The sequence below is a fragment of the Camelus ferus genome, chromosome 25 (genome assembly GCF_009834535.1).
Source record: "Camelus ferus isolate YT-003-E chromosome 25, BCGSAC_Cfer_1.0, whole genome shotgun sequence".
NCBI classification, from domain to species: domain Eukaryota; kingdom Metazoa; phylum Chordata; class Mammalia; order Artiodactyla; family Camelidae; genus Camelus; species Camelus ferus.
Window position 1 is genome coordinate 15,468,071 of NC_045720.1, and position 27,279 is coordinate 15,495,349.

General features: G+C 41.7%; 1 protein-coding gene across 3 annotated transcripts in view; it reads left to right on the top strand.

The window, feature by feature from the left end:
- Positions 1-27,279, top strand: part of SNTB1 (syntrophin beta 1) — a 199,939-nt gene that overhangs the window by 109,512 nt on the left and 63,148 nt on the right. For all 3 annotated transcript variants that reach the window (XM_032467986.1, XM_032467985.1, XM_006186483.2), the window contains one exon: positions 18,096-18,303. In XM_032467986.1, the coding sequence (XP_032323877.1) occupies positions 18,096-18,303 (208 nt within the window). The remainder of the gene's footprint in view (positions 1-18,095; positions 18,304-27,279) is intronic.

Here is a 27,279-nt window from a genome sequence, read left to right on the forward strand (position 1 = left end):
CCCTTTACCTCTTAGGCCCAAGATCCCTGGTTCTCCTTCCCAGAAGAAACCACTGTTACCAGGTTTCCATGTCAGAATATCAAATTAAGATAATAATTATTTCTCTGAAATTTTCAGAAGGCAATTCTAGATCTACAATAATGAATTACCACAAACTGAGTGGTTGAAAACAGCAGAAATGTATTCTCTCTCAGTCCTGGAGGGCCACACTCTCTCCGAAGGATCTCTGGCAGAATCTTTCCCTGCTCCTTACAGTTTCTGGTGGCTCCTGGCAGTCCCTGGTGTTCCTTGACTCTTAGCTAGTGGCATCACTCCAACCTCTGTCTCCGTCTTCACTGTGTGTATCTCTGTCCTCTCTCCATATAAGCAAACTCATTATTGAATTTCAGGCCACCCTACTCCAGAATGACCTCATTTTAACTAATTACATCTGCAAAGATTCTGTTTCTGATTAAGGTCACCCTGAGGTCCTGGGTAGACCTGAATTTTGGGGGGACACTATTCAACCCACCATAGCAGGTAATGGTGCTTCTCAAATTTCCCCAAAGATAATACTCATGTAGGGAGAGAAGGAGTCAGTGACTCAAAATACAGATTGCTGGCCCCACTCCAGACCCTCAGAACTGGCACCTCCCGAGAAAGGAATCTGAAAATCTGCAGTTTTAACACATTTTCTTGGCATGTTTTATCATTGGGTAAGTATGGAAAATCCTCTTTTGAAATAATCAAACAGAAGCTTAAATCCCAAACTATAAAGCTTGATCCAAAAGACTTGAGATCAAATACTGGCTGTGCTAGTATGTATTCACTAGTTAATAACCTTGGGCATTTTCTCGAATCCCTTTGGGCCTCAGTCTTCCTATCTGTAGAATGGTAGTAATGATAATGATAGCTAAAATGGAAAGAACACATGTACATGAACTCCAAGGTGTGGCAGAGCTGCCAAGAGGCAGATCTGGGACTCGAACCCAGAAATTCCCAGTCCATGTCCACCATGAACTTTCCATTGAAACCTATCTTCTTGTTGACTTCACAGAGGAACTGGACATAGGAATTCTTTGAAAAGCTAAGTTTCCTCAAAGAATTTTAAATTTAATCCTATTCACAAAGCTATAATACATGCATACTTTCCAGAAAGCTCTCAGTAACTAGAGCAGTGTGTTATTTGACACCTTGATGACATCCTCCATCTAGAACCATCCACTCACCTCCCTACCCACTGATTCCTAACAGAGCTACTTCACGAACTCCCAGTCATTCTTTAGTCATCACACCAGAGTAGATACCACCTTCTCTGGGAAGTCTTTTCTTTCTCCCTCCCTCAAGACGGAATCGTTGCTGTTGTTACTCTGAGGAACCCCAGCTATCATTTCTATGGCACTTAATTGTATGAAGCCCAAGGCAGTAAGTGACAGAACTAGGTTTGAGCCCCGCCTTTTCTGACTCCAAAGTTCATGTGGCACAGAACCATCACTTTACACTCTCTCTCTTCAACCCCCTTCCAGAGTTGCCCTAACCATTCTGGATGGGGTGAAGGAGGGAAAGCCTGTTTCCTCTGCACAGCTATGAGTCCTGCTAGTCATCTGCTCCAAAGCAGAACCCCCTGTTCCAGTCATCTTTGTGTTCTGACGTCTAGCATGATGCCTGATTTTTAATAGAATAGTGGTTCTCAAAGTATGGTCCCAGGTTTGCAACATCAGCATCATCTGGAGATGCATTAGAAACCCAGCTTCCTGGAAGTCTGGGGGTGCGATCCAGCAGTCTCTATTTGAACAAGCCCTGCAGGTGACTGTGACGCACAGTCAAGTCTGAGAACCACTACAAGGACACCACCACTTCCTACCTGCTCTCCCGAACGCAGTTAGAGTCTCAGACCTTTGTGTGCTCTTAACAGCCATAGCTTAAGCAGCTTTATGGCGTCTTGTTATCATCGCCTGATTCTCTCTCTGAATTGACTTCTTAGTGCAGCGCTTTGATCTAGTGCATACTTATTTAGCCAAGACCTTATTCAGTGTCTGACCCATAGGAGGTGCTCAGTGCATGTCTGCCAATAGAATGGGTGAATTCATGAGCACAGGGGTGCTAGACCTATAGTTTTAAGAACATGATAAGAGCTGGAAGGAACCTTGGGGAACAATTTATCCTAAACTGAAGCCCAGTTGTGAAGGGTCCCCAGGTTACAATAATGACTTAGTGGACATGAATGATGTCTTGATGCCTTTAAGCTCCTTGCTACTCAAAGTGCACTGCAGAAACCAGGAGCAGTGCATCACCTGGGGGCTGTGAGAGATGCCAAATCTCAGGCCCCACTCCAGCCCTATTAAGCCAGAATCTGCATTTTAATATGATTCATCTCATTACCGTTTGAGAGGCATTTTCATTTTGACTCAACCAGTGGGCTTTCACGACGCTAATCTTTCATCCTTTAGTTGACTGTCCTGGTTTTGTTTTCTAAAGATGAAATTGAATTTCCTAGTAAATCCGCATCACATGTGTGAGGACTTTATTAAGGAGGGGATGGTGGTGGTGTAATTAAATTCACTTAGTGCCTTGGAAATAAAGCTTTAACATATGATCAGAAGATTTTCCTTGAGTGCAGAGGGGATAACTGATTTCTCATTTAAAATAGCACCCAGCCTGACTCAGATCCAGACAAAATGTCAGTGGCTCCAGCTCATGAAGGGTCAACATATTGTTTCAAACAGCTTTTAGGACATGCTCATCTCAAGACTGGAAGCACTACGGAGATGCTTATTTGTCATCCAGTGTCATCAACCTTGTACCCTCACCCCACCCTGCTTTGTTCCTTCAGGATCTAAGGTGGAGCCATTTAAGGCTTTGTTTTTTCCCATCTGAAGTAGAGCTGACTTTCTGTTGTGGTTATGGTTCTGTTATGGAGAAGTCAACAGCCCATCCGCATGAAGTGTGTCCCTCTAGCATTTCAACTTCTGCCCCTAAATCTATGCCTAAGGTCTGCTTACAATTAGTAAAATCATGTGAGTTGAGTTTCTTATTTCCTCCAGCTGTCCTTGGTGCAAAATTAGTGCTGGTGTTGACAGGCACCAGAGAAAGGAGGGAATATCAAAAGCATGGATAATACCCGAGCTCTTTCTGAAGTTGTTTGCTGTATCTGTAAACTGATGCCAGGAAGGCAGAGACCCTTTGAGGTTGATTCATCTCTGTAAACACAGTGCCTGGCACATGGTGGCTGCCTAGTACATGCCTTTGAACCGACCTGAAAAGAATACAATCTTATCTGTCACTTAAATACATCAAGGATAGCAAATGCCATAATGCCTGCGTAATAAACACTGCCATGCTGAAAAGACATAAAGTAAAGACTTACCTTAAAAGGCAAGGTTCAGGATTTCCACTCTGACCAAGATGGAGTAACAGGAGCTAGACTTACGCTCCCACCTGAAACAACCAAAGAGCAGGCGGGAGGTGTGCTCAAGGCCTTGGCCATCAGGCAGTGATTCCTGAAAGCTGGGAAACAACCAAGGCAGTCCTTGAGATTGCCCTAACTTTCTGCCTTGAGAGTTTTCAGGCCATGGCACAGGGAGAAGGAATTCTACTAAAGCCTGGAAGCCTCCCTGAGTTGGGAAGACAGAGCTGAGAGTCCAGGAAAATCAAAACAGCTCGTGTCCAAAAGTCAGATAGCAGGGAAGGAAGAGCAGCACAGGAAGAATTCTGGAGACTGGAAGAGGGTACCCCCGAGTTCAGCTGAATACTGATCAGCACATGTGTGTGAGGAACCCGTGAAGGTCCAAGGGAAAAACTACCCCAAAGAATTAGAGGTAACATTGCTCAGAATTCATCCAAGGTTGGGAGTCATGCCGGTCCTACCAGTGGGACTAGATAACGTCATGATGCATAGGACACGGGGTAGAGCACACAGAGGACCTCCCCGCAGCAGAGGGACAGAATTCACTTTTGATAGTACACCACGCAGTCCTGCCAGCAAACCTTAAATGCAACACCTGAAAAAATCAAATAGTTTCCAAATAACTGTGTCCCAGAAAAAAAAAAATGCTGAAGAACAATATAAAAATATGCAGCCTCAACAAGGTAAAATTCACAATGTCTGGCATCTACTGAAAAATTGCCAGGCATGCAAAGAAGTAGGAAAATATGATCCTTGATGAAGAAGAAAACCAATCAATTGAAATTTACCTAGAACTGGCATAGATATTAGAATTTGCCAACAAGGACATTAAACAATTAATGTGACTCCATATGTTCACAAAGTTAAAGACATGGAAGATAAAAAAAAAAATAAAATCAGATTCCTGGAGATGAAAACTTCAGTGTGTGAAATGAAAAACACACTAGATAGGATTAATAGTAGATAAGACATAGTAATAGAAACTATCCACAAGGAAATAGATACAAGGATACTTTTTAAGAGAAATAAACAGAGAATCGATGAGCTATCGTGCAAATTTAAGCAGCCCAATACCTGTATTGGGGCCCTCAAAGGGGGCAGAGAACATAAAAACATTTGAAGAAACAATGGGCAAAAGTTTTCCAAATTTGATGAAAACTATAAACCCACAGATCCACAGACACTCCATAAACCCTACCCACAAGGAGCATGAAGAAAGGGACACCAAGGAACCTTGTCATCAAACTGATCAACATCAGTGATAAAAAGAAAATCCTAAGAGCCACCAAAGAAAAAAGACAAAGAGAAGGCAGCTGCTGTAGATTGAATGATTGTGTCTTCCTCAAATTCACACCTAATGGTGTTAGAAGGTGGGGGCATTTGGAAGATGATTGGGTCATGAGGGTGGAGCCCGCATGAATGGGATTAGTGCCCTTATAAAAGAAATCCTAGAGAGTTCCTTTCCCCTTTCAACATATGAGGACACAGTGAGAAGACGCTGTTTATGAACCACAAAGTGGGCCTTCATCAGACGCTGAATCTGTCGGCACCTTGATTTTGGGCCTCCCAGTTCTAGAATGCTGAGCAATGACTGTCTATTGTTTATAAGCCACCCAGTCTGTGGTATTTTGTTTTTGCAGCCTGATAGACTAAGAAAACAGCAGCTTATTTCTCTTCCAAAGCAGTGCAAATGAGAAGAGAGTCAGGCCATGTCTCCCAGGTACTGAAAGAAAAAACAAAAACAAAAACAAAAACACAAAAAAACCTTGTCAAGTTACAATTCTATATCTCATGAAAATGCCTTTCAAAAATGGAGGTGAAGTGAAGTCTTATTCAAACAAAGTCTCAAATAACTCGTCAGCCACAGGCTGTACTATAAGAAATGCTAAAGGAAGTCCTTCAGGCAGAGAGAAAATGGTACCAAATGAAAATATGGGATGTACAGAAAGGAAAATGGCTCTATGGTTAAGGTGGCAACTCTTCCCTCATTGATCTGTAGCCGTAATGCCATGCTAATGAAAATCTCAGCAGGTTTTCCTGTAAAAATTGACAAACTGATTAAAAAATTCATACGGAAATGCAAAGGACCCATAATAGCCAGGCAGCTTCAAAGAAGAGTTAGAAGACTTTTTACAAAGTTACATGATCAGAACAGTGGAATACTGACTTCAAGATAGATGAATTGATCAATGGAAAATAATTAAGTCCAGGAAAACACTCATGTATATTAGATGAACACCTGATTTTCAAGAGAAATTCAAAGGTGATACAATGGAGAAAGGATAGTCCTTTCAATGAGTGATGCTGTAAAATGGCATCTCCAAATGCAAAAAAAAAAAAAGACTTCAATCCATACCTTACACTGTATACAAAAATTAGTTAAAGTGCACCATCAGCTTAAATATAAAGCTCTAAAACTTCTAAAAGAAACATAGGAGAAAACTTTTGTAAATTTGGGTTAGGCAGAGGTTCCAAAAGCACAATCCATAAAGGAAAAAAAAATGATAAATTGGATTTCTTTATAATTAGAAACCTATTCTTAGAATGAAAACACAAGAAAATATTTGCAGAATATCTATCGTGAAGGACTTGTGTCCAGAATATATATACTAAAACCTCTCTATATTTAGTAGTAAAAAAGGAATAATGCAATTTTTTAAAGAGCAAAACTTTGTACAGACACTTCACCGTGGAAGGTAAATGGGTAGGAAATAAGCACATAAAAAGATGTTCTACATCATTAGTCATTACAGACATGCAAATTAAAACCACAATGAGATTCCACTACTTATATTAATCTGGCTAAAATTGAAGACTGATCATATCTAATGTTGACAAGATGTGTAGAATTAGCATCTCCATACACTGCTGATTGGAATGAAAAATAGTTACGACCAGTTTGCTACGCAGTTTGACAGTTCCTTCAAATGTTCAACACACATCTATTATACAAACCAGCAATTCCACTCCTAGCTATTTACCCAAGAGGAATGAAAGCATGTGTCCATAAAAAACCACAAATGTTCATAGCAGCATTATTTGTAATAACCAGAAACTACACACAACCCACATGTCCATCAAAAAGTGATGAATAAACCAATGATGGTGTAGCTATACAATGAATTACCACCTGTCAATAAAAAGGAATGAACTGTTGACAAAAACTGCAGCAGGTACGAATCTCCAAGTAATTGTGCTGTGTAGAAGAAGCCAGAAAAAAAGAAATATATCCTGTGTGATCCCATTTATTAAAATTCAAGATAATACAAACTAAACTATAGTGAGAGAAATGGAGGGAAGAAGAGTCATGGTGGGAACACGTGTCTAAACTATTGTGCACTTAAAATGTGTAAATCAGTGATAACTCAATAATGCTGCTAGAAAATAAATATAGGAAGTTTCCCAATGAACTGAACTATTTGCTATTTGTGAACATCCTCAGCTTCCGTGCCTCTCTGTCCCTAGTCATGGTCTCCGTGTCCCCAGACTGCAATGCTCTCTCTCCATTCTCCACCTGTCAAAATCTTCTTCCATAAGCCCCATCTCAGATGCTTTTGCCTTCCAGAAGTATTTCCAGATCCTTATGCTCTAGCGGGCCTTCTCTAATGGCACACCTGTTCCGCCATGTATTATAATTTAGTTTGGTGCCAACCCCCTCATGAGGCTGTAAATGGCTTGGACAACGTGCAACTTATCTTTGTACCCCACACCCAACGACGTGCCCAACAGGCTCTTGTATCCATGTATGGGTGTTTTTTAATTCAATATTTAGAGGACCCATTTTTCCAAAGATACAAGTATAATACTTTATGTATCAAGTGGTCATAATAGAATGCTCTTCCTACTCTGCTAGAGTTTAATATTTAGTATCTCAAGTGTTCTCTCCTTTGCATTTCTACCACTGGCACCCCATAACTGCAGAGATGTCCTGGTACCTATCTCCAATCCCATCTGCCCAGCATGATCTCACTAAAATACAGTGTGGTCATGTCACTTGTTTGAATGAAATTCTGTCAGTGGGTCCCCTTCAGCCTCCCTCCCCTGTATGACCCCTTACTTCCTTGCCTGCCTTTGCCCCACACTCCGTCTAAGCCGAGGACCACACAGTTTCCATACTGTGCCGTGAGGTTTCCCACGACCGTCCTGTGCTCAGGCTGCCCCTCTCCTCTGAGTACTCATCCCTTAGCTGCTAATCCTTCCTTTTGATTTAGCCAACTTACCCTCTTCCTTCAAATGTAAGCTTTAGGATCATCGTTTTACCCATTGTATTTGCTATAACTCAGCCCAGTCCTCTTTGTGGATGAAGAAAATGAGATACAGAGAGGTTTAGTTCTTTGCTGAAGGCTGTTCAATGCCATAACAAGCTCATGGACCAAGGCCAGCTGATTCCATTAACCATGTTCTAACTGTCGTGCTATGTGACCTTTCCTGGGTGGCAGTCATTGAGTTCTTTGACTCCACTATCTCCCCCAGCCTTTCAGTTCCTATGGAATAAACTCTTTGAAGGCCATGGCCATGTTGTCGGACTCAGTGTCCCCAGCACCTAGCAGACGGCCTGGCAGAGACCAGGCATTCAGTGAATATTTTTGAAAGGATGATTCAACCATGATTTAGGTTGTCCCAGCCCTAAATCTGGCTTCTTTCATTTTTTTTGGAGTGGGGATATTGAAGTCTTAGTAAAGGCAGTCCAGGCTAATTGATAAGCAGTATTCATGCAAATTGCCAAAGTACAAAGCTGGATATAAAGTTTAATCAGTTGACTCAGTTGACTTGCACATCTGGAGGGAACAAATGTTTGGAATGCCATGAGGCAGAGATGGGTCTCAGTGGCCATAACCACAGAAGTCACCACATTCTCCCCTCCCCTCCCCCAAGGCCTGCCCCCTCCCACCCTCACCCCACCTTGTCCATGCCACCTCCCCACCTCATGCATCCCACCTCTCCACCCACCATGTCAAGAAGTAGAAAGCTGAGTTAATTTTTTCATTTGTAACAATTTCCAATTCCATCCACTATTTGAACACATATTAAAAAAAAAAAACTAATGAAGTCAAAACAAAATTAAAGAAATCTAACCCACAGCTCTGCTGCTTCCTAGAGAGACTGATTCTATTCCCAGCTTGTTTGGCACCTTGGCATTTACTATAAGAATGAGGAAGATTGAATATCATGTAGTGTGACCTTTTGAAACTCGGGATGATCATTTGCATTATTCTGATTTTCACCCTCTCTTGCAACCAGTACAGAATTGCATGACAATTTAAAACTTGTCTAGATGGCTCAGATATAGATTTTTTTTTTTAAATAGCAGTTTTGTGGGTAGCTGATTTATTTGTTTGTGCTTGTTTAAATCCTTCATGTAATGAAAATGATTATTGCTATCTGCAAAAGAGGTGAAAGTGTCTTTGAGCAAAGGCTTCAGAGAGAAAATAATTATGAAGCTGTCATTTCTATAAATACCTTGATAGTAAAATATCTACAAAATATTCTAGAGAGTCCTCACCTCAAATTCAGGACCAGCCCTCTGGAAAATTGTAAAGAAAGTTCACTTTGCCTCCAGCACACCGTGAGATCCCCCTGCTTTCCCCATTCCCTGAACTTGGGTAAACATGGTTGTTAAGAAGTCTGGATTCCAGGCTCACTAACACTACCTGTAAATGTGACCTTGACTAAATCACTTCTCCTCTTCCAGAAGTTAGTGTTTTGTTTGTTTTTTACCTTTAAAATGAATGGTTGGATTAAATGATTTATAACTTCCTTCAAGATTGCTACTTCTTAGGGGGTGTTCAGTGGTAGAGTGCGTGCTTAGCATGCATGAGGTCCTGGGTTCAGTCCCCAGTACCTCCATTAAAAAAAAAAATGGAATAGACTGCTGACTCTGTCTTTGATCACTCGTTTATTTACACATTAAACTAGGATAATTTTGGTTTCTGCTCTTCCTCTACATCTAGTTTTCTCCCATGCTAACTAAAATTTCCAGTGGTCTTTGCCACTTCCTGAATCCGGACTGGCTGCTCCAGTCCTTTCAGGTGGAAGAGCCTCTTCAAATCCTTGTCCCATCCAACTTATGTCTCCTCTTCACCACTCTCTTGGGGCCCCTTTCTCTGCTGGGTGGTGACGATTAATAATCTTTGTTGAAGGGTTCACAGATGTTAACGGCTTGAAGTGCTGCCTTCCATAGCTAACACATCTTTATTTATATGGGAGCCATAGAGATACAGTGCTTTTGCCCTTACAGTCTCCCCTTTTCTTCTACTCCTTCCTTGAAAAGAAAGACTGAGTCAAAATGAAAACTGAATGGACGAGCGATACTTTGGTGCTGGTAATGTACGGGTACCCTGTGTTAGCAGCTGTTGACTTCACGTGGTAATTTATTGAGAGTTTAATAAAAGATTCTCTGCTCCTAAAACAGATACAAGTCTTTCTCTTGTGTTAGGAATTTCTCATGTTACTTGAAAACTTAACAAACTGTGAGCTTGTCCAAGATTGCTTGACCATAATCTCAGTGATTATAGGAAATCCGTCTGTGTTGGGTTCCCTTCTCATCAGGTACCTAATGTCATGCCTCGTAGGTATCAGATACTCAAAAAGTAATTGGTAAGTTAATGAATGAAAAAGGCATCTCATAATTCTGTAATTGAGTCGAATGAATACATTTTACTATTTCACTTGAAACGCTGACATAAAGGAGTCAGATGGCATCCACTTCTGTTCATACCTCTCAGAAATAAGCACTTTGAGTGAATATTCCTGGTTGCTTCAATTCTGTCATTGTTTTACCCTGTTTTATACATTTGCAAGACTGCCTTCTTTTACATCTAATCTGAGGAAGGCTGAAGATCACAAATTGATTATTTTAGCCCAAGAAAATCATGTATGTCACGTTGTGTGATAAACATTGTAATGTGAAATAAAATACAATAAATATTTCTGAGTTGACTGCTCCTGCACGTAACCCGTGTAAAGCAGCCTTCTTGTGGGACATTAAAGCATATGTGACTTGATTTACTATATACCAAGCTTATGCCTTAGAACTGAAGCACTTTGTGCCATAGAATTAAATTCTATCCTTCAAGACTGAAAAGGTTAATTTCTAGTAAGGGAAAAAAACCCCAAAAATGTAAACGGAAGCAGTCATAGAATGTTGAGTAGAAAGGGCGTTACCTTAGAGATGGGACAAGCTTTTAATAGTAGAGCCATTTATTCACGTTGCCCAGCAAATACATAAGGAACATCCCCCTCCATGTGTCAGGCAGTGGGGACGAAATTAAGGTAATTCTGGTATATGTCATGCCCTCAAGAAATGTATAGTCTAGTTGGGGAGATAAATTATAAAAGGATAAACCTTGAAAGAGAAATTATCAGATGACCAAAATCCAGAACTCTCCCCAGGGGTGGGGCAGTAGGGAGCTACATGTCAGAGCTACATGTCAGAATGCTTCCTAGTGTCCAAATATCAAACAGACAAAATGAGTGCCACCAATTCTCACTCCCAAGTCTATGGCAGACAGCAAACATGATTATGCTACTCTCCCTGCGTGAGCCTAGAATGAGACCTCAGGCTCCTTTGCAAGACATCATTTCAGGCAACCACTGCCTTTTGATCAAAGTTGATCTACAAAGTAAAACTTACATTCCTTCTTAGATAAGTGATTGCTCCAGCTCCACTATGCAAATTTGGTAACTTACAGTCTGGCTAGCTTTTGTGGAAGGGAGATCCCACCAGGATAATACTGATGCCACTTGGAGACTGAATGAGTACCAGGAAAAGAAGACAGGCGGCGTCAAGGTTGATTGGGTCATCCAACCTGGGTTATTGGGAAGACGCTGATCCCATTTAGACAAAATAACCACAGAACACTACTCTTGGACAGTAGCTGGCATGTGTATACACTACAAGGTTGAGGTTATTGCAGGACGCCTAAATGAAGATGGAGAAGTGTACCCAAATTCATAATGTTTCTCACCAAACCTGGACCATCTTCATTTTTTGTATCTTAGTAATTGGCACTGTCATTCATTCAGTTTGTAAGCTGGAAAACTAGGCAACTTCCTTGCCTCTTCCCTCTCCCTCACCCTCATAGCTAATCCATCATGAAGTCCTGTCAGTTTTGTTTTCTATACATTTCTTTGGGGGGGGGGGTAGTTAATTAGATTTACTTATTTATTTATTTTTTTTTTGGAGGAGTTACTCGGGATTGAACCCAGGACCTTGTGCATACTAAGCATGTGCTCTACCACTTGAGCTATACCCTCCCCCCTGTTTTCTATACATTTTTAATCTTATGTACTTTATTCCATTTTCACCAGTAGATATTGCATGAGACATATTTACACTAAAACATTATTCATTGTGTATCTGAAATTCAAATTTAACTGGGTACCTTATATTGTTATATGTAAAATGTGGCAACTCTAGCCCAAAATAATCTCATTCAAAAGAAAAAATAGGTCTTCAGACTCCAAATGCTATGCTCTGGATTGGACTATGGGGTGGATGTTTATTTTGTCAGCATATGGTAGTAAGAGTCTAGAGACAAATGTATATTTATTTGACCTGCATAGCACCTTGTATATTTAGATGGCTTAAAAAAAAAAAGAAAAATCCAGTTGAGCAAGGTCAAACCTCAGAACACTTTGTGAGGTACAGATGAAGTGTGGAGTAGAAAAACAAAATGTTTTCTCTAGTTTGACGTTAGCCGACTCCTCTTCTAAAACTTTGATAACGATATCATTCCCCTAGGAAAGCCCAAAGTGCTGAAATTCTTCACATATTTTATAAATTTATGTAATACTGAAACGCTGAAACTTAGCCAGCATGAGAGATATTGTCAGGTTCCCTCAGAGCTCAGCAGAATACTATATCATGCATGACCTGTTTCTGAAATGGGATTTTGTGAAAAACAGCAGAACACCTTTTTCTGGCTTCTTTTCCATTAACTGCTCACACTTGACACATTCCTTAGATGATCTCATTAGCTCCCATCGTGGCTACCAGATTCCCAAACCTTCATCCTTAGCTGGGGATAGTAGTTTTAAGCAATAGAATCAGTGGTGGCTGGGAATATCAGGCTGTGCACACATCTTCCAGAGCTCAGATACCCAACCACACTGTGAAGGCTCTTCGGGAAGAAATGCCTCTGTTGCCACCCTTAACCACCACCCGACAGCCCACACCACTGCCTCAGCTTGCACCAGTGACAACCTGGCGCTGGCCACGCTCTGGCACTGCTGCCATGAGGAGCCAGATGCCTCCACCACCGTACTTGCCAAAAGATGGATTCCAACCTCAGCTACTTTCTCACATTGCCTCCTTCACAACTGCCATTTCTAGTGAGTGGCTCAGTGCCCGAGCAGTAAGGAAGGCTGGGAACTTGAATGCTGGCTTCTGCCTTGGGGAAGCTCAACTCAGAGTTTGGAAGACTTTCCAAATACACAGGAAGGGTGTTCAAAAGTTGGTGAGCACCCACCAACGTGAAAAACGTTTTCTACTCTATGAAGCAACAGACCGCGTTTTACAAACAGCCTACGAAGTGGAACAGAATGCTTAGGACACAGGCTTTGCGGTCAGATGAACTTGGGTCCCATCTCCAGCTTTGCCTCTTCCTAACTGGAAGGTTGGATACTCTAACCCCTCTGAGGCGCCATCTTCTCCTCTGTGACATAGACACATTAATACTGTTCACCTCATAGGATGGCGGTGAGGATAAAATGAGCCAAGTGAACTCATTTGGTGGTGGAGTTTACATCCCCACAGGACAAATACCCACCTTCATTATGAATAGTGTTACTACAATGTTTTATCTCTTTCTTCCCAAGTCTTTTTTTTTTTAATTGAAGTACAGTCAGTTACAATGTGTCAACCTCTGGTGTATAGTATAATGTCCCAGTCATGCGCATATATATATATACACACACACACAGATATATACATATATTCATTTTCATATGCTTTCATTAAAGGTTATCACAAGATATTGAATATAGTTTCCTGTGCTATAGAAGAAATTTGGTTTTTATCTATTTTTATATGTAATGGTTTGCAAGTCTTTTAGTTATAGCCAGCTTGGGTTGTAACGAGCATTTATTTTCTTAAACTTTCGTCTAGTATTTTTTTCTGATTATACTGCAAAAAAAGATTAGGCATTGCAGAAAAGCAGAAAGGTGGAAATAAAAATACCTCAGTCCCACTGTCTAGAGTTAGCCACTGTTAACAGTGTGCTGTGTATTGGTCAGTTGGGAAGTTTTTTAATCAACCAGCAGAGTCACAGATTTGTGGGACTGGAAGCAACCACAGTGACCATGTGGTCTGAGTTCCCTTTGACTCCCAGCGGTTGCTTCAAGCCCACAGGCTGGACTTCCTGACCACTTTCATCTGTATTTTCTCCGGCCTCACGCTGGAGGGGAAAGGTCACTTGAAACTTCCATTGCCAGGTTGCAAGTTTTGTTTTATTTATTAAGGTTGCGTTAGGAGGCTCCAGGTTCTGTGTGTCAGCCTCGTGTGTCTCAACAGGGGAAGCAGAGGATGCTGGGAAATATTATTTGGCTCCGTGAGAGCCTTTGAGAGAGTGAGGGGGAAGAAAATTACTCTTTTATTGTGAGGTTTGCCAAATGATCTCTGAGGAGCTGTGATACCATTCATAGGCTGTGCCAAGCTGGAGGGAAACGGCTCATCTTGGCAGACATCTAGAGTGAGTGTCTAATTCCTCGGGTTGGTATGAGCCTTTATCAGAACTAGTTCCATAGGCAGTATTTACATAACTGTGGTGGAGTGTGAGAATAAACACAGCTGTGGCATTGCCCTAAATATTTCTATTCAGCAGGGAATTAAAAGAGAACTTTATCGCTGAACTACAGATAAACACAATTCATCAAGCAGCGGTCAGTTCAACTGGGGAACAAAATAGGAGTTATGAAAGACTGGCCTACTGAAAATAGCTCCAGTCAGCCGGCCTGACTTCACTGCTCCTTCTCTTCCTCCCTCCCTCCTTTCTCTTCCCCAGTTCTAGAAATGTCGGGCTCATCAGCTAGCGAAGAAGTTGTCTCGATTTTATTTTTACGCCAGGCAGGAAGTGGCAGGCACTTACTGAGTATAGACCTACTGTGAGCCAGCATGCTTCCGGGTGCTTTATAGAGGTCCCTCATTCCAGAAGGTCCCTTTTTTCTTTCTGGGTGATAGAACTGAATGTGGGTGGGGGCAAGATTATTTTGCCAAGGAGAAAACTTTTTAACTCCAATGTGTGTTGAAATGGAAGCAGTATTGCCACAGTTTTAAGTGATCTGCATCTTACAAATTCCTTGAAGCATCCATATATATTCTTTTAAATACAATTTTATTTTTTATTTCTTTTTTGGGGGGGGAGGCAGGGAGAGGTAATTTTGTTTGTTTGTTTGTTTAGTAATGGAGGTACTGGGGATTGAACCCAGGTATTTATTGTTTGCTTTAGAGTGTAGAGCTCATTGCTATAAAAAGAAAAAGTTTGCACTCTTCTTCTTTCTTCCCCTTTGGATTTGGTTGTGGTGAGGGAGAAGTGAATGCAGATCACTGAATTCTTTCATTTATTTATCGCACAAATAAATGACATTTTTTCCTGTGCCAGACCAGCCAATAGTTCTTCACCCACCATTGTTTCTGGTGGCTTCATGCTCCCTTATGCTGTCAATCAGAGGCTCTCATCTCTCCTGTTGTTGCTGACCCCTATCTTGAGTTCACAGTCTGTCTTTTTAGAACTGGGAGCTGCAGCTTTGTCAGAAAGAATGGTCTTCTCTAGGGGGAGGGTATAGCTCAGTGGCAGAGTGCATGCTTAGCAGGTTGTGGGTTCAATCCCCAGTACTTCTGTTAAATAAAATAAAACATAAAAAAAAAAATTAAAAGAGAATTGTCTTCTCCCTCTTCACCCAGACCTATGAGTTCTTTCTAGGCTGCTTATTCACAGCCCCAAACACTTGCCCTTTACACGTAGGACAGACTCTTTCCAGAACCTTACTTCATCCCAAGCCTCGCTCAATGCTTTTAAGATGTGTCCCAAATTCTTTGCCTGTCTTCCCTTCAAGAGGTGAAGCCTAATTCTGTTCCTCATGAGTGTGCATTGGACCTAATGACTCATTTCCAACACAAAGAATGAACCGCAAGTGATGGGCTACGACTTTGGATGCCAAGTCATAAAAGGAATAGTAGTTTCTTCTCGCTCTCTGGGGGAAACCAGCTTCCACGTCATGAGGACACTCAGGCAACTTCTGTGAGATAACACAGTTGGAGTTTTCAGCCGCTTCATTCTGGGGCAGTTTGTTACTCAGCAGAGGATTACAAATACATTCTCCGAGAGCCTTCTGTTGTGTTGCCCTTCTGGTGACAATCCCCTGCAGACATAGGTAGCTCTTTGGGGGGGTTTGAACTTGGGCTCAGAGAGGCCTGCCGTGATCCTTTATCTATACAATTTGTGGAGCATTTAAAGCATTTACCTGGGCCTCAACCTCTGGAAATTCTTACTCAGTAGGTCTGGGATGGGGTCCAGACATCTGTAGGTAATTAAATGATTGAAAAAAACAAACTATTCCAGGGTTCCTGAAGAGTACTTTTGATTGAGATTCTGTTGCTTTTTTTTTTAACTATAAAAAGCCACAGGCCTCTCTATTCCGTGTCCTCTGTGTTCTTTCTTTGAGACTGATGGGGAGGAGGTCAGTTCACCTTTCAGCGTGTCCACCTCAACCACTGGGGACCCTGGCAAACAACCAAGCTTGGTGCTTTGCTCTTATGAACCCGCTAAGCAGCCCTTCTCAAACTTAAGTGGAGTGGGGATCACTGGGCGTGACCCCCAGAATTCCTAATTCAGCGGGGCCAGGTACGAACCGAGCATTTACACTTCTAATAAGTTCCCAGATGATTCTGCTGCTGCTGGTCTGTGGCCACACTTCGAGAACCATCACTAAAAAGCATAGGACCTGGTATTTAAACTTTGCCTCCGACATAGTCCAAGATCCTCCCTAGATTGCAGGCAACGACAACAAATGAAAACAAACAAACAAAGCCTCATCCATTTTCCCTGAGACAAAAGTCATCCATGGTGACAGAAATCCTCACAGTGGTCATTTGTGGGGGAAATAACTGGAAAGGGGGATGGAAGGGTCATCTGGGATGCTTCTCATGTTCTGTTTCTTGATCTGAGGGGTGGTTACACGAATATGTTCCCTTTGTGAAAATATATTTAAACTGTACTCTACAATCTGTGCCCTTTTCTATCTAAATGTTGTATTTTAAAAGCTTACTTAAAAGTTAATAGTAATGATAAACGCTGTCAAAATCTGGGGAAAATGGGCCTCTTCAGTAGCCTGTCCTTCTGTTTGCAAGTCATCTCTCCTCTGGGTTATGTGGGCAACCCAACAAAGAAATTATTTTTTCTTTCTCTTTTGCTGGCATCATTTTTGTATGTGCCTGTGTGTGTGTAATACCCTGGGAATGACCACTTCCCAAGCTGCCATTTTTTTTTTTTTAACAAACCCAGGTCTTCAGAAGAAAACATTTCAAGAGAAATATTTGCATGTTTTAAATTCCTAGAACAATGGATATTGATAGAATAAGTTGAAAAGCAAGTTGAGCTCTTATTAATACTTTTGGAGAATCCTAATTTGTGTTTGACTGTTCAACTTTACTGAAGAGTAAGAACTTTGGAAGGAGAGAAAAACTTACCCTAGACGGACTGGCCATTTCTTTGAAAAGTGCCTAAAGAGGCCTGAGATTTTTTTTTTCTGGGTGAGGACAAATGTCACCAAAAAATTCCCTGTTTCATTACCTAAAACCTTTGGAGTCTTAGCAAAGAGCCTTGTTTTGCACATTTCTTACAAAAAAAAAATATATCTATATATCTATATATCTATATCTATATCTATCTATCTATCTATATCTATATATAATATATATATATAGATATATATATATGGCTAAAACTTCCTTAGAGAAATTTCACTTTTTAAATAATTCTTTTTCTGTAATTTAAGTTTATGGGTAAAAGGTTTACTCACTCTAAAAGGTTGGTTTCAAATGTAAATTAGACCAGGTTACATTGGGATTTCTGATTTTCAGGTGATCTGCAAAATTGTCATTTTAAACTCAGGAGCTAAGGAGGACACTGTTGGGCATATTTATTGGTGTTGATGACTTGAGACAGCTGTGGAGGACCACGGATGCCCCACCTTGGTGGCGTCCAGTCTAAAGGAGAGGCACTGTAAGATGGTAGGGAAATGTGTCACAGAATACAAAGTGGTCATCTTTGAAGCCAAAATATTCACAATTAATGCTGAGCAGTAGGATTAAGCAAGTGGGTAGGTTTTTCAATCTGCTTCCCACCAGCAGCAGCAAGGATGTGAGTATACTGTTAAAATCCTCTGTGGATTGAGAGGTAAGGCAGTTCATATCAGTTCACAGTTTGGAAGTCTTGATGTGACACTACTAATAAGCCACACAGACATTCTTAATTCAGGTGAGTGGGTGGTTGAATAACTGTGCCCCCAGTACCTCGAATGATGCCCAGGCACAGTGAATATTTGTGGATGAATGAGTGAGTGAATGAGGGATGGGACCATTCAGGTAAACCATGCAAAATGGACAAAGTTTAAAAGTGAGAGTAAAGAATCTGTTCACCTTGGAGGCCAAGACTTGAGGAGGCATGATCTGCCAGGGAACCTTCTAATCCTTTACTCTTTGTTCCTCTAGGCAGCTTGAAATCCACTCTCCAGATGCTAAGCACACAGTGGTCCTCAGGAGCAAGGACTCAGCCACTGCCCAGGCCTGGTTCAGTGCCATCCATTCCAACGTCAATGACCTGCAGACCCGAGTGATCGCCGAGGTCCGAGAGCAGCTGGGGAAAACGGGCATTGCTGGGAGCCGAGAGATCAGGCATGTTGGCTGGCTTGCAGAAAAGGTAAGGGAAAGACTCGCCCTGCAATGATCATTTTCCCCAGGGTTTCTCAGTACTGGCTGCAACCACTGAAGTCAGGTACCTCATCCCACAGGCTGATTCTCTCATTTGGATTTCTGTCCGTCTCCAACAGGTTTGCCTTTGTATCACACAGGGGCTGTGTCTTCATCAACTTTGATCCCCCCACATACAGTCTAATATGTGGCAAAGTGCAGGTGGTCACTAATTGTCTGTTGAATGGATGAATGAGTGAGCAAGCGGCCAGACAGTCTCTGACTCCCGTGTGCACATGTGAAGGGCAGGGGAAATAACTCAAACTCACAACAGAGCTGTCACCTTGGGAGGTATGGAAGTTGATGCTTAAAGAAGGGTTTATGTGGGTTTTAATGAACCTGCTTATTAATGTGGATACATTTACAAATAATAGCAAAAATAATAACAGCAAGATTTTCTTAAGCAACTATTCTGTGCTGACTCTTTTCATATATTTAATTTGTGTTCTTAAGCCAGCAGGCCCTGAATGTCATCATTTATGAGCACCTATTTTTGCTAGGCAGGAGGGGGAGGGGTGTATAAAGATAAATAAAGACTTACCCTCTTTCCCCAGGGAAGACAGCTGCTATGGAAATGACCTTAGGGTCATGGTAACACTGTCACTTTGATTTCTTTTTCTAAGGGATGTGATATGTTGGAGATAGTAAAACTCACTTTGCAACCATCTCCTTGGAGTTAACCCTTCTCTTCATTTCAAAGGATTGAGCCTTTGCCATTGTCCTTACACTTGATTGCTGTCCTTTGAACTTGACCTTGAGTCTCAGGAACACTGGGTTTTGGAGACGTCTGACTTCCCAGTGACTCACATTCTAATAGATGGTAAATGGGAATGATTGTCACAATTAACGACTTTCCTGCCAGTGAACCATGTCATCTGAGAAAGCCCAGGCAAATGGCACTTGAAAACAATACTTGAACCCAGCATTTGGCCGTTTTCCACCATTGTTCTTTGTTTGCATCAGTTCATCCATGGGTCTCAGCCACAAAGTTCAACGCAAAGTGAGTTGTTTGGTTTGGTATTGTCCCATCTCTCACACATTTCAGAGGATCAAAGGGACAATGCAGGTGGTGGCAGCAACAAGATCATAATAAACAAAAACCACAGGTAGCCTCTCTCGACCTTATGCGTGAAGGTTCTTGATGAAAACAACACTGCCAATCTGAATGATATCATTTTAGGAGTCGCAGTCTCTAACACTCTTCACTTTTCCTCTCTCCAAATGCATGTGTTTCTATTAGGAGAAGACCTATTAGTCAGGGAGCTTTCAGTTGCAAAGTAACAGAAAGCTCAACTCAGCTTGAGCGAGAAAGGGGACATACCATTTCTGATAACTGTAGAGTCCAAGGGTAAGCTTCAGGCATGGTGGGATCCAGGGACTTCACTAATGATAACAGGCCTGCCTCTCCATCTCTTTGCATTTTGTCCACTTTGTTGATTGATACACAAGTAAGCCCCCTTTTCCTTGGCCCAAGAGTTCCAGGCTTGTGGGTTTTTGTTTTGTTTTGTTTTGTTTTCCTTGCTGTGCAAGGAAAAGACTGAATGAATTCTGGGAAAGCAAAAGCAACGGTTATTCGCTATAGAAGAAAAAGAGGAGGAATTGATCGGGATGAAGAATGTTCTCACTTAATTCAGGTCCTGGATGTACTGTGCACTTTAGGGTCCTGGCAGAAGACCAATGGCAAACTCAGAAGGGGTAACTGGAAGGGATATAACACAGCCATGACTTAGGTGTCAAGTGTGTGTGGTGTGGCCAAGGTAAGGGAAACCAGTAAGAGATGGAGAAGCACTCCAGAGCTAAACAGTGAGAGGTCACTACTATCCCTTAACCCGAAATGTCCAGGAAGAGGAGCAGTCACCTGAAACTGGCAAGACTTGTAGCTGTAGAAAAGGGCCACCCACTAAGAGCTGTGGTCTGCTAATTCCTGCCTGCTGATCTCTTGCTGATGTCTCCCATTGGCTGAGGCTGATGGAAGCCAGAGGCAAGGGAGCCCCACTGATGCTCTCTGTTAAATTAAGGTCAGCCTCCCAGGACTCCGACCAGGACAGAAAAGGGTGGAGCCTGAATCTGGAGGCTAAGGGGTGCTGTCCGACACACATGACCTTCTACCTACCAAGTATCTGAGATGGTCTCAACTCTAGAAGGTACTTTTCTCTCATCTCTTTTAACACAAACTACATTTAAAACCATTGCCATTTAGATAGTTCAAAAACAGCATTGTGTCATTATTAGTGATGTTGAAATTTTTTACCAAAGACTCCATTTTCTCACTTACAAATTGTCTGGTTATGCCTTTTGCTTGTCCCAAATTATCAGTAGACACATTAGGCATTTCCATGGAGCAGTAATAAAGGTGCATAAAAAGCTTTCTGTTTTTAGAATATTACTGTTCTTTTGATATAATTTCAGATTATCATTACACATGTTTCTTTAAATTGTATTATGCATTATATCCATAAGAGCAATAATGACTTAACATGGACAGTTACCAGAAGCAAGAATGTCTTTTATTGCCTTCTACTTCAGAACTTCTTAAAAGATTACCATAGATCAAGTCTACGGGAACAAATCCAAACTGGAAATTTTTTGAATAAATATTTAATACTGAATCCTACTGTGGTGATGTATGAATGTTTTTTTTAGCAAAATGTTACAATGAATGACAAATCCTTAATACGTGGCTTTCTTATATTATCATAAATATCAGGATGCCCTTGGTATTTATAAAGATATAAAGTATGATCCTATATATGTTCAGCTGTAATTTACCTTAAATTGATATCCTTTGTCTTTTCCTATGCTGTTAATCTTTGATTTTATAGATTAGTAAAAGTAGCTCTAGGACAAGTTTTGCCCATATTATATTCAACTTCAAGTTTTTAGAACTGGTATTTACATGAACTAAAACAATATGAAGTAACGATGTTCCTTCTAAAATCCTGTCCAGTGCAAATCCTAAGGCTTCCTCTACACTATGCAGAGGAAAACCTTTATATTCATATTATTCTTCTCTGTGAGATGGTCTGGGGACTAGAGGAATGGCTTCCAAGAAAATGACTAAGTCTGGAGTCAATGGGAAGAGTTCAGTACACCCCAAAAGAGGGGAATGAGTGTGAGAAGAAAGTGGAGGTAATAGGTTGATACAGTTTGTAGGGAGGGCAGACCAGAGACTGGTATAAATGGAAGCGGGGTCCTCCTGAAGGAAGGTGACCTTGGATGGCATCCAATTATGGAAGATCTTGGAAACCGGACCGATGGTCTGATTTTGATTTGGTGGCAATAGGAAATCTTCATATACAAAATCAGAGAGAAGGGAACTTAGAGATGACTTCTATGGACTGAATATTTGTGCCCCCCCCCATAAAGCCATAAGGTGAAGCCCCAACCCCTAATGTGATGGAATTTGGAGGTGGAGCCTGTGGGAAGTAATGAGGTTTAGATGCAGTCATGAGGATGAAGCTCCAGAATGAGACTGGTGCCCTGATAAGGGATGAAGACACTGGAGTGTTCTCTCTCTCTCTCCCCCCCATGTGATGATACAAGAAGTCAGCCTTCTCCAAGCCAGGAAGAGGGCCCTCACCAGAACCGCATGTTGACACCCTGAACTTGGACTTCCAGCCTCCAGAATTGTGAGAAATAAATGTTTGTTGTTTAAGCCACACATTGATGATAGTCTGCTCTTGTAGCCGTAACTAAGACAGTGATCTAAACCAGCCTCTTCTTTCTACGGATGAGGAATCTGGGACCTAGAAACTGAAAGGTGTTTTATTTATGGTCACACTCTAAATCAAGGAATAATTGGAGAATGGGACAATGCTGTAATATCTCTTTCATTTAATTTTCAGAAGAATCTACCACAGCATCATTTGTTGGAATCAGTTTAATTCTTTCCATGAACTCTGGCAGCCATTCTCTGAACTGTTCAGACTCAAGGTCAGCCGGGGACCAAGAGCCTTTGAGTGGGGTGCTTTCCCTTGTCCCCTTGCCTTCCTGGCACTGTGAGCCACACCACAGTGACAGGTGCTGTGCTGCTTTCCCTGTGAGCGCCCTCCCTTGTAGACGGACCAGGTGCGCCACTGTCCACTCTTTCCCACCATCATATTAGTCTCAAACCTTTTAACTCCTTGCAAGCCCCAGTCGCCCCAAGAAGGGTCCATGAAGGCTCATCCCTACCCTGAACTATAAAATGCATTTTGCCCCAAACAAATTTTTTCAATCATCATTCTTTAGTTAATCATTTTTCAGTTATTATTGAGGTGTTTTCAATGGTCCAATTTCAGACGAGAGAAAAATAGAGAGAAAATAAAGAATATTAAAGAAAGTAAAATTAAGAAAAATAAAGAGAAAAAGTAAAAGGTCTGACCCTGTTGATACTTTCAAAAAAACAATAATAAACAGGGACATGGCAGAATTGTTCGATTCTGTTTTATCAGCTGTTATCTTTGCTTTACCTTGTTATCTCAGTTTGCAAACTGTTTCTTGTCAGATTAAAAATATAAAAATGTAACAGGATTAAAAAAAAAAAAAACCTATTTGGGAGCTCTGAGATGCCAGTTCAATTCTCAGCTTTCCTCATTTCCACTAAAGTTTCTTTCAAATGGGAACATTTATAGAGCTGTGCCTCCCCAGGGTGTTGTTGGAGGGGAGGAAGCTGGTAATTAGTATTTATTATGTGCCTAGTCTGTTTCAGGCAAGGCGCTTTAAGTAATCCCTGTCCTAGGAGGCAAGCTTGGGGAAGTTAAGTAACTTTCCTAAAATCACTCTTCTAGTAAGTGAGAGCCAGAATTTGAGCCCCTCTTTCTCATTCCACAGCCCAGAACTTTCCACTAAGCTGAGCTAATACAGGGGCCCAGGGAGTATGTGTCCACATGAGTGAACCACCCCCCCCAATCCCAAGAACTCAGTGTCAGAGCAGCATCTCATACCAGAAGCACAGTTTCAGAACTAAGGGACATACCAAAATAACTCGAATCCTTTATTTGCCTTCATGAAAATAAAGAGTGTCTTTGCCAGTTCAGGCTGCGATCACAAAGTGCCGTAGACTTATAAACAACAGAAATTTATTTCTCAGGATCTGGAGGCTGGAAGTCCAAGATCAGGGTACCAGCATGGTTGAGTTCTTGGTGAAGGCCCTCCTCCCGGTTTACAGACAGCCCTTGTGTGTCTTCTCATGTGGCAGAGAGAGAGAGAGAAAAAGGGCTGACTCTCTTCTTCTCATAAGGTCACTAATCCCATCATGGGGACTCCAGCCTCATGACCTACTTACCTCCAAATGCCATCACGTTAGGGCTTTGATATGTAAATTTGAGGGGGACACAAACATTCAGAGTACAGCAGGGGGAACTTACAAACCAGGACAGAGCAAAACTTTCTAAAATGTTTTCTCTCTCATCCACACCCATCCTAATCTTCTACTGCTTTCATTCCTCCCATGATGCTAAAAGAAAACCAAGCAGAAGAAATCCTCTCCTGTATTTTTCCACCCATTCTTGACTATGTCAATCAATTGAACCTCTCTGGCTCGAGCCCTCCTTTTGTATTTCATTCACAAACTCTTCCCTTCTCTTTCTTCCTGTTTTGTACCACAGAAGCCCCGCCCCCCAAAAACAGGTCTGCAGAGACTGAAATTATCTTTGATAGCATAGGTTAGAATCCTACTGGAATTACACACACAACTCACACGAAAATAATTTGTGTATACACACACATGCACACACACACAAGTTGGCCTTACTTTGCATGTTTCTAGTACCTGTGAGTTTCACTTGTAGTGGTTTAATCAAATAACCCCACTTACTCAACAACACAGTTCAGATCTCAGTGGCCGCGGTATGTTAACTGTAAGTCATTTCATAAAGTACCAATTTTGTTGCCAGGCTTTCATGCCGCAAACCACTGTGTACATAGCTGATGTGCATCAGGTTTGCGACCCTCCCATCACTTCTTTCACAGCCTGTCAGTGATTGGTCAGAGCAACCCTGTTAGTTCACACGCAGCAAGATGAGTGGTTGTCTCTTGGGGATAAATCTATTTGACATTCACAAGAATGGATAATAGAAAGGGGGCATTGTCTGAAAAATAGGAAAGTGCAGCAAAATGGAAAGTGATCATTCTGAGACCAGAATTCAAATCAAACATGAATGGAACTAGAGGAAATAGCTGACTATGGGAATGTTGACATGCATCCCTTTCAACAGACTCTTGAGATGCAGACAGAAGACTCAGTGAAGGTCAACTTTTAAACGTGATGAAGAGAGTAGCTGTGGAGAAAGGATGACCATGACCCAGAAATGAAGCCAGTGAAAAACTTCACATTGATGGAACTCTCAGAGAGATTTCACATCACTGTGAGGTGCCAAGTGTAAAAGGCTGCTAGCTGATCCAGCCTTCGAAAGGAGTATGACGACTTGTCAAGGCATAGAAAAGATGCTCACTCTGTCTCGTAAGTTACGTGATAAGAAGGCAACAAGCACTGTTCAAATTACTCTTAAAAAGGCTTTGACAAGGAGGAGGGTATAGTTTAAGTGGTAGAGTGCATGCCTAGCATGCACGAGGCCCTGGGTTCAATCCCCAGTACCTCTATTAAAATAAGTAAATCAGTAAACTTAATTACCTCCAAATCCCCACCCCCAAAGGTTTTGACAAAGAAATAAAGCACTTTGATCCCCAATCTTTCTAATGTTTTAAATTACAGATTCTTATGTAAATATTAGTTTTACTATTTTTTAATTTCCCTGTGCATTTAGAACTGACAGTAAAGCAGTTTTTAATTTTTGCAAGTCCATAGCATAGCACAATACCAGTTTTTCCAACTGATTACTGAGATCACTAAGGATGATTTCAGCTTGCACATTTTTATTGTTCAGCAATACTGGACAAAGGCAGGTCCCCTCTTTCTCTCTCCACTTAATCCATCTCTCCTTGTTATCTGTCCATCCAGTCATCTATTTATTTTATCTTATCCATCTCTCTTTCTATCTCTGTCTCTATCCTTATTCATCTCTGTTTATCTTTATCCATTTCTATCTCTTCATCCATCTATCCAGGCATCTTCCTCTCTCTGCCCTTGTCTGTCTGTCTGTCTGTCTGCCTGTCTATCTATCAATCTATTTCTGTTCTTTGTCTATCCATCCATCTCTATCTATCAACTTATTGTTCTATATTATTATGTAATTCACTAGACCATCATTATTTTCAGTTCCAACAATAGCAGTTTATTCATCCTCTCAAATTCCAGGTGGAATATAACCAAGCAAGTAATTCCATTGTCTAGCTACCTCGTCCAGCTATATTAGAAGAATCTGAAATGTAAGTGTAAACTAGCCCTGGCCTGAGTGAAACAGGCTGCTGGTAATCAAGATCTTGACAGTATAATTAATGGAATGGTATTTCTGGAGCCTCTAAATATATCAGCTCCACCATCTGCCTAAAAATCACCTAAGTAGGAATTTCCTACCACTTCTTCCAGGGAGAAAAATAGTCTGTGATCTGAGGGAACTCCCATCAGACAAAGGGGGACAGAACTCCTGCCCAGGCTCCCCCTGACTTGCATCATTCCTGAATCAAGACTGTTTGTTATGCTAGGAAACACAGACTGTTAACAGACTGTTAATGCAATTAAGTGCTAACAGGCCTGGTGTGTTGCTTTAGAAGGCAGTCATTAAGTTCCCCGGTGAATCACCTCTGAGATGGAGCTGGACGAGAAAAGCTGGCAACTTGGTTATCTTCCTGTTAGACTTTTACTGTAAATGTGCCAGTATGAGTGTAATTCACATTGCCCCCACCTTCCACTCCCTCAAATTAAAAAATCAAAGATTTAAGATGGGGATGGATGGGTGGGTGGGTCGCAAAGGCAGCTGTGATGAAAGCATGGAAACTTTGCTCCCTGACTTCACAGTGGATTTAGTAACGAGTCTTTCTCCCCAGGGTGGAAACCATGTAAGAGATGGGGGCGTGGATCGTTAGTTCTTGTGGCTGGTTGCCCCCAGTTCACAGGGGCCTGACTCCAGCTTTTTACAGAGGATCTTGAGACTCGAGATGGAAAGCTTCCTGTGCCTGGCTGTGTGGCTAGCCGACTCTGCTAAACTTCGTTTTGTCTCATTAGGCATTACAGATTGCTCTTTCTTTATGAAATGGATTAAGACATGGATTAATGCCTTGGATAGAATTCTTTGGAAAGCCCAGTCTGAGATGAAGATTCTCGGGGAGTGATTACTGAGCGAGGACTCAGTTATATGATCAACTGAGGCATGTTTAAAGTTTTAAGAGTTAATTTGAGCAAAAATCAATTTGAACCGGAAGTGGTTAGGAGCGCCGGGAAAGGCTGATATAAAGAGTGGAAGCAAAGTAAGGAAAATATTGATCGGCTGTAGCTTGAAGCCTAGTGGCTGCGTGTGATTGGCTGTCTTTGAATTCTGATTTCATCACCTTTAGCATTTCAGGTTCAGACGCTGGTTTGCTTACACTGGCCACCGTGGCGTAAGACCCACCTCAGTCTAGTGGCCTCCTTGTTTGAGTAACGTAACAGCTCTTAGGAGTCTGTAAGCAGGGGAGTGAAGCAGCACAGGCAAGGGAGGAAGGGAAGCAGGAGGTGTATCAGCTAAAACAGCCACGGCCCGCCCCGCAGGAAGCTCTGGGGCGTGAATGGTAGTGCAAGGCTCTCCCACCTTGAACCAGGGGAGCTGGGGTTTTATATCCCCATGTAAGTCAACCACTGGCTGTGGGCTACCCTTGAGGTCACAGGAGGCCACTCCTATCAGCCGAGGGCAATTCTCTAGAGAAGGAAAAGGGTTACGCTGTTAGCAGTCAGTGTTCACGTCAGGGGAGGGTTGGATGCGCCAACCTAGTAAAGGAAATTTTGACAGAGGACCAACAATATCTACTGTCATCACTGGTGTGTCCACATGGTGGGAAAAAAATTCCAGTA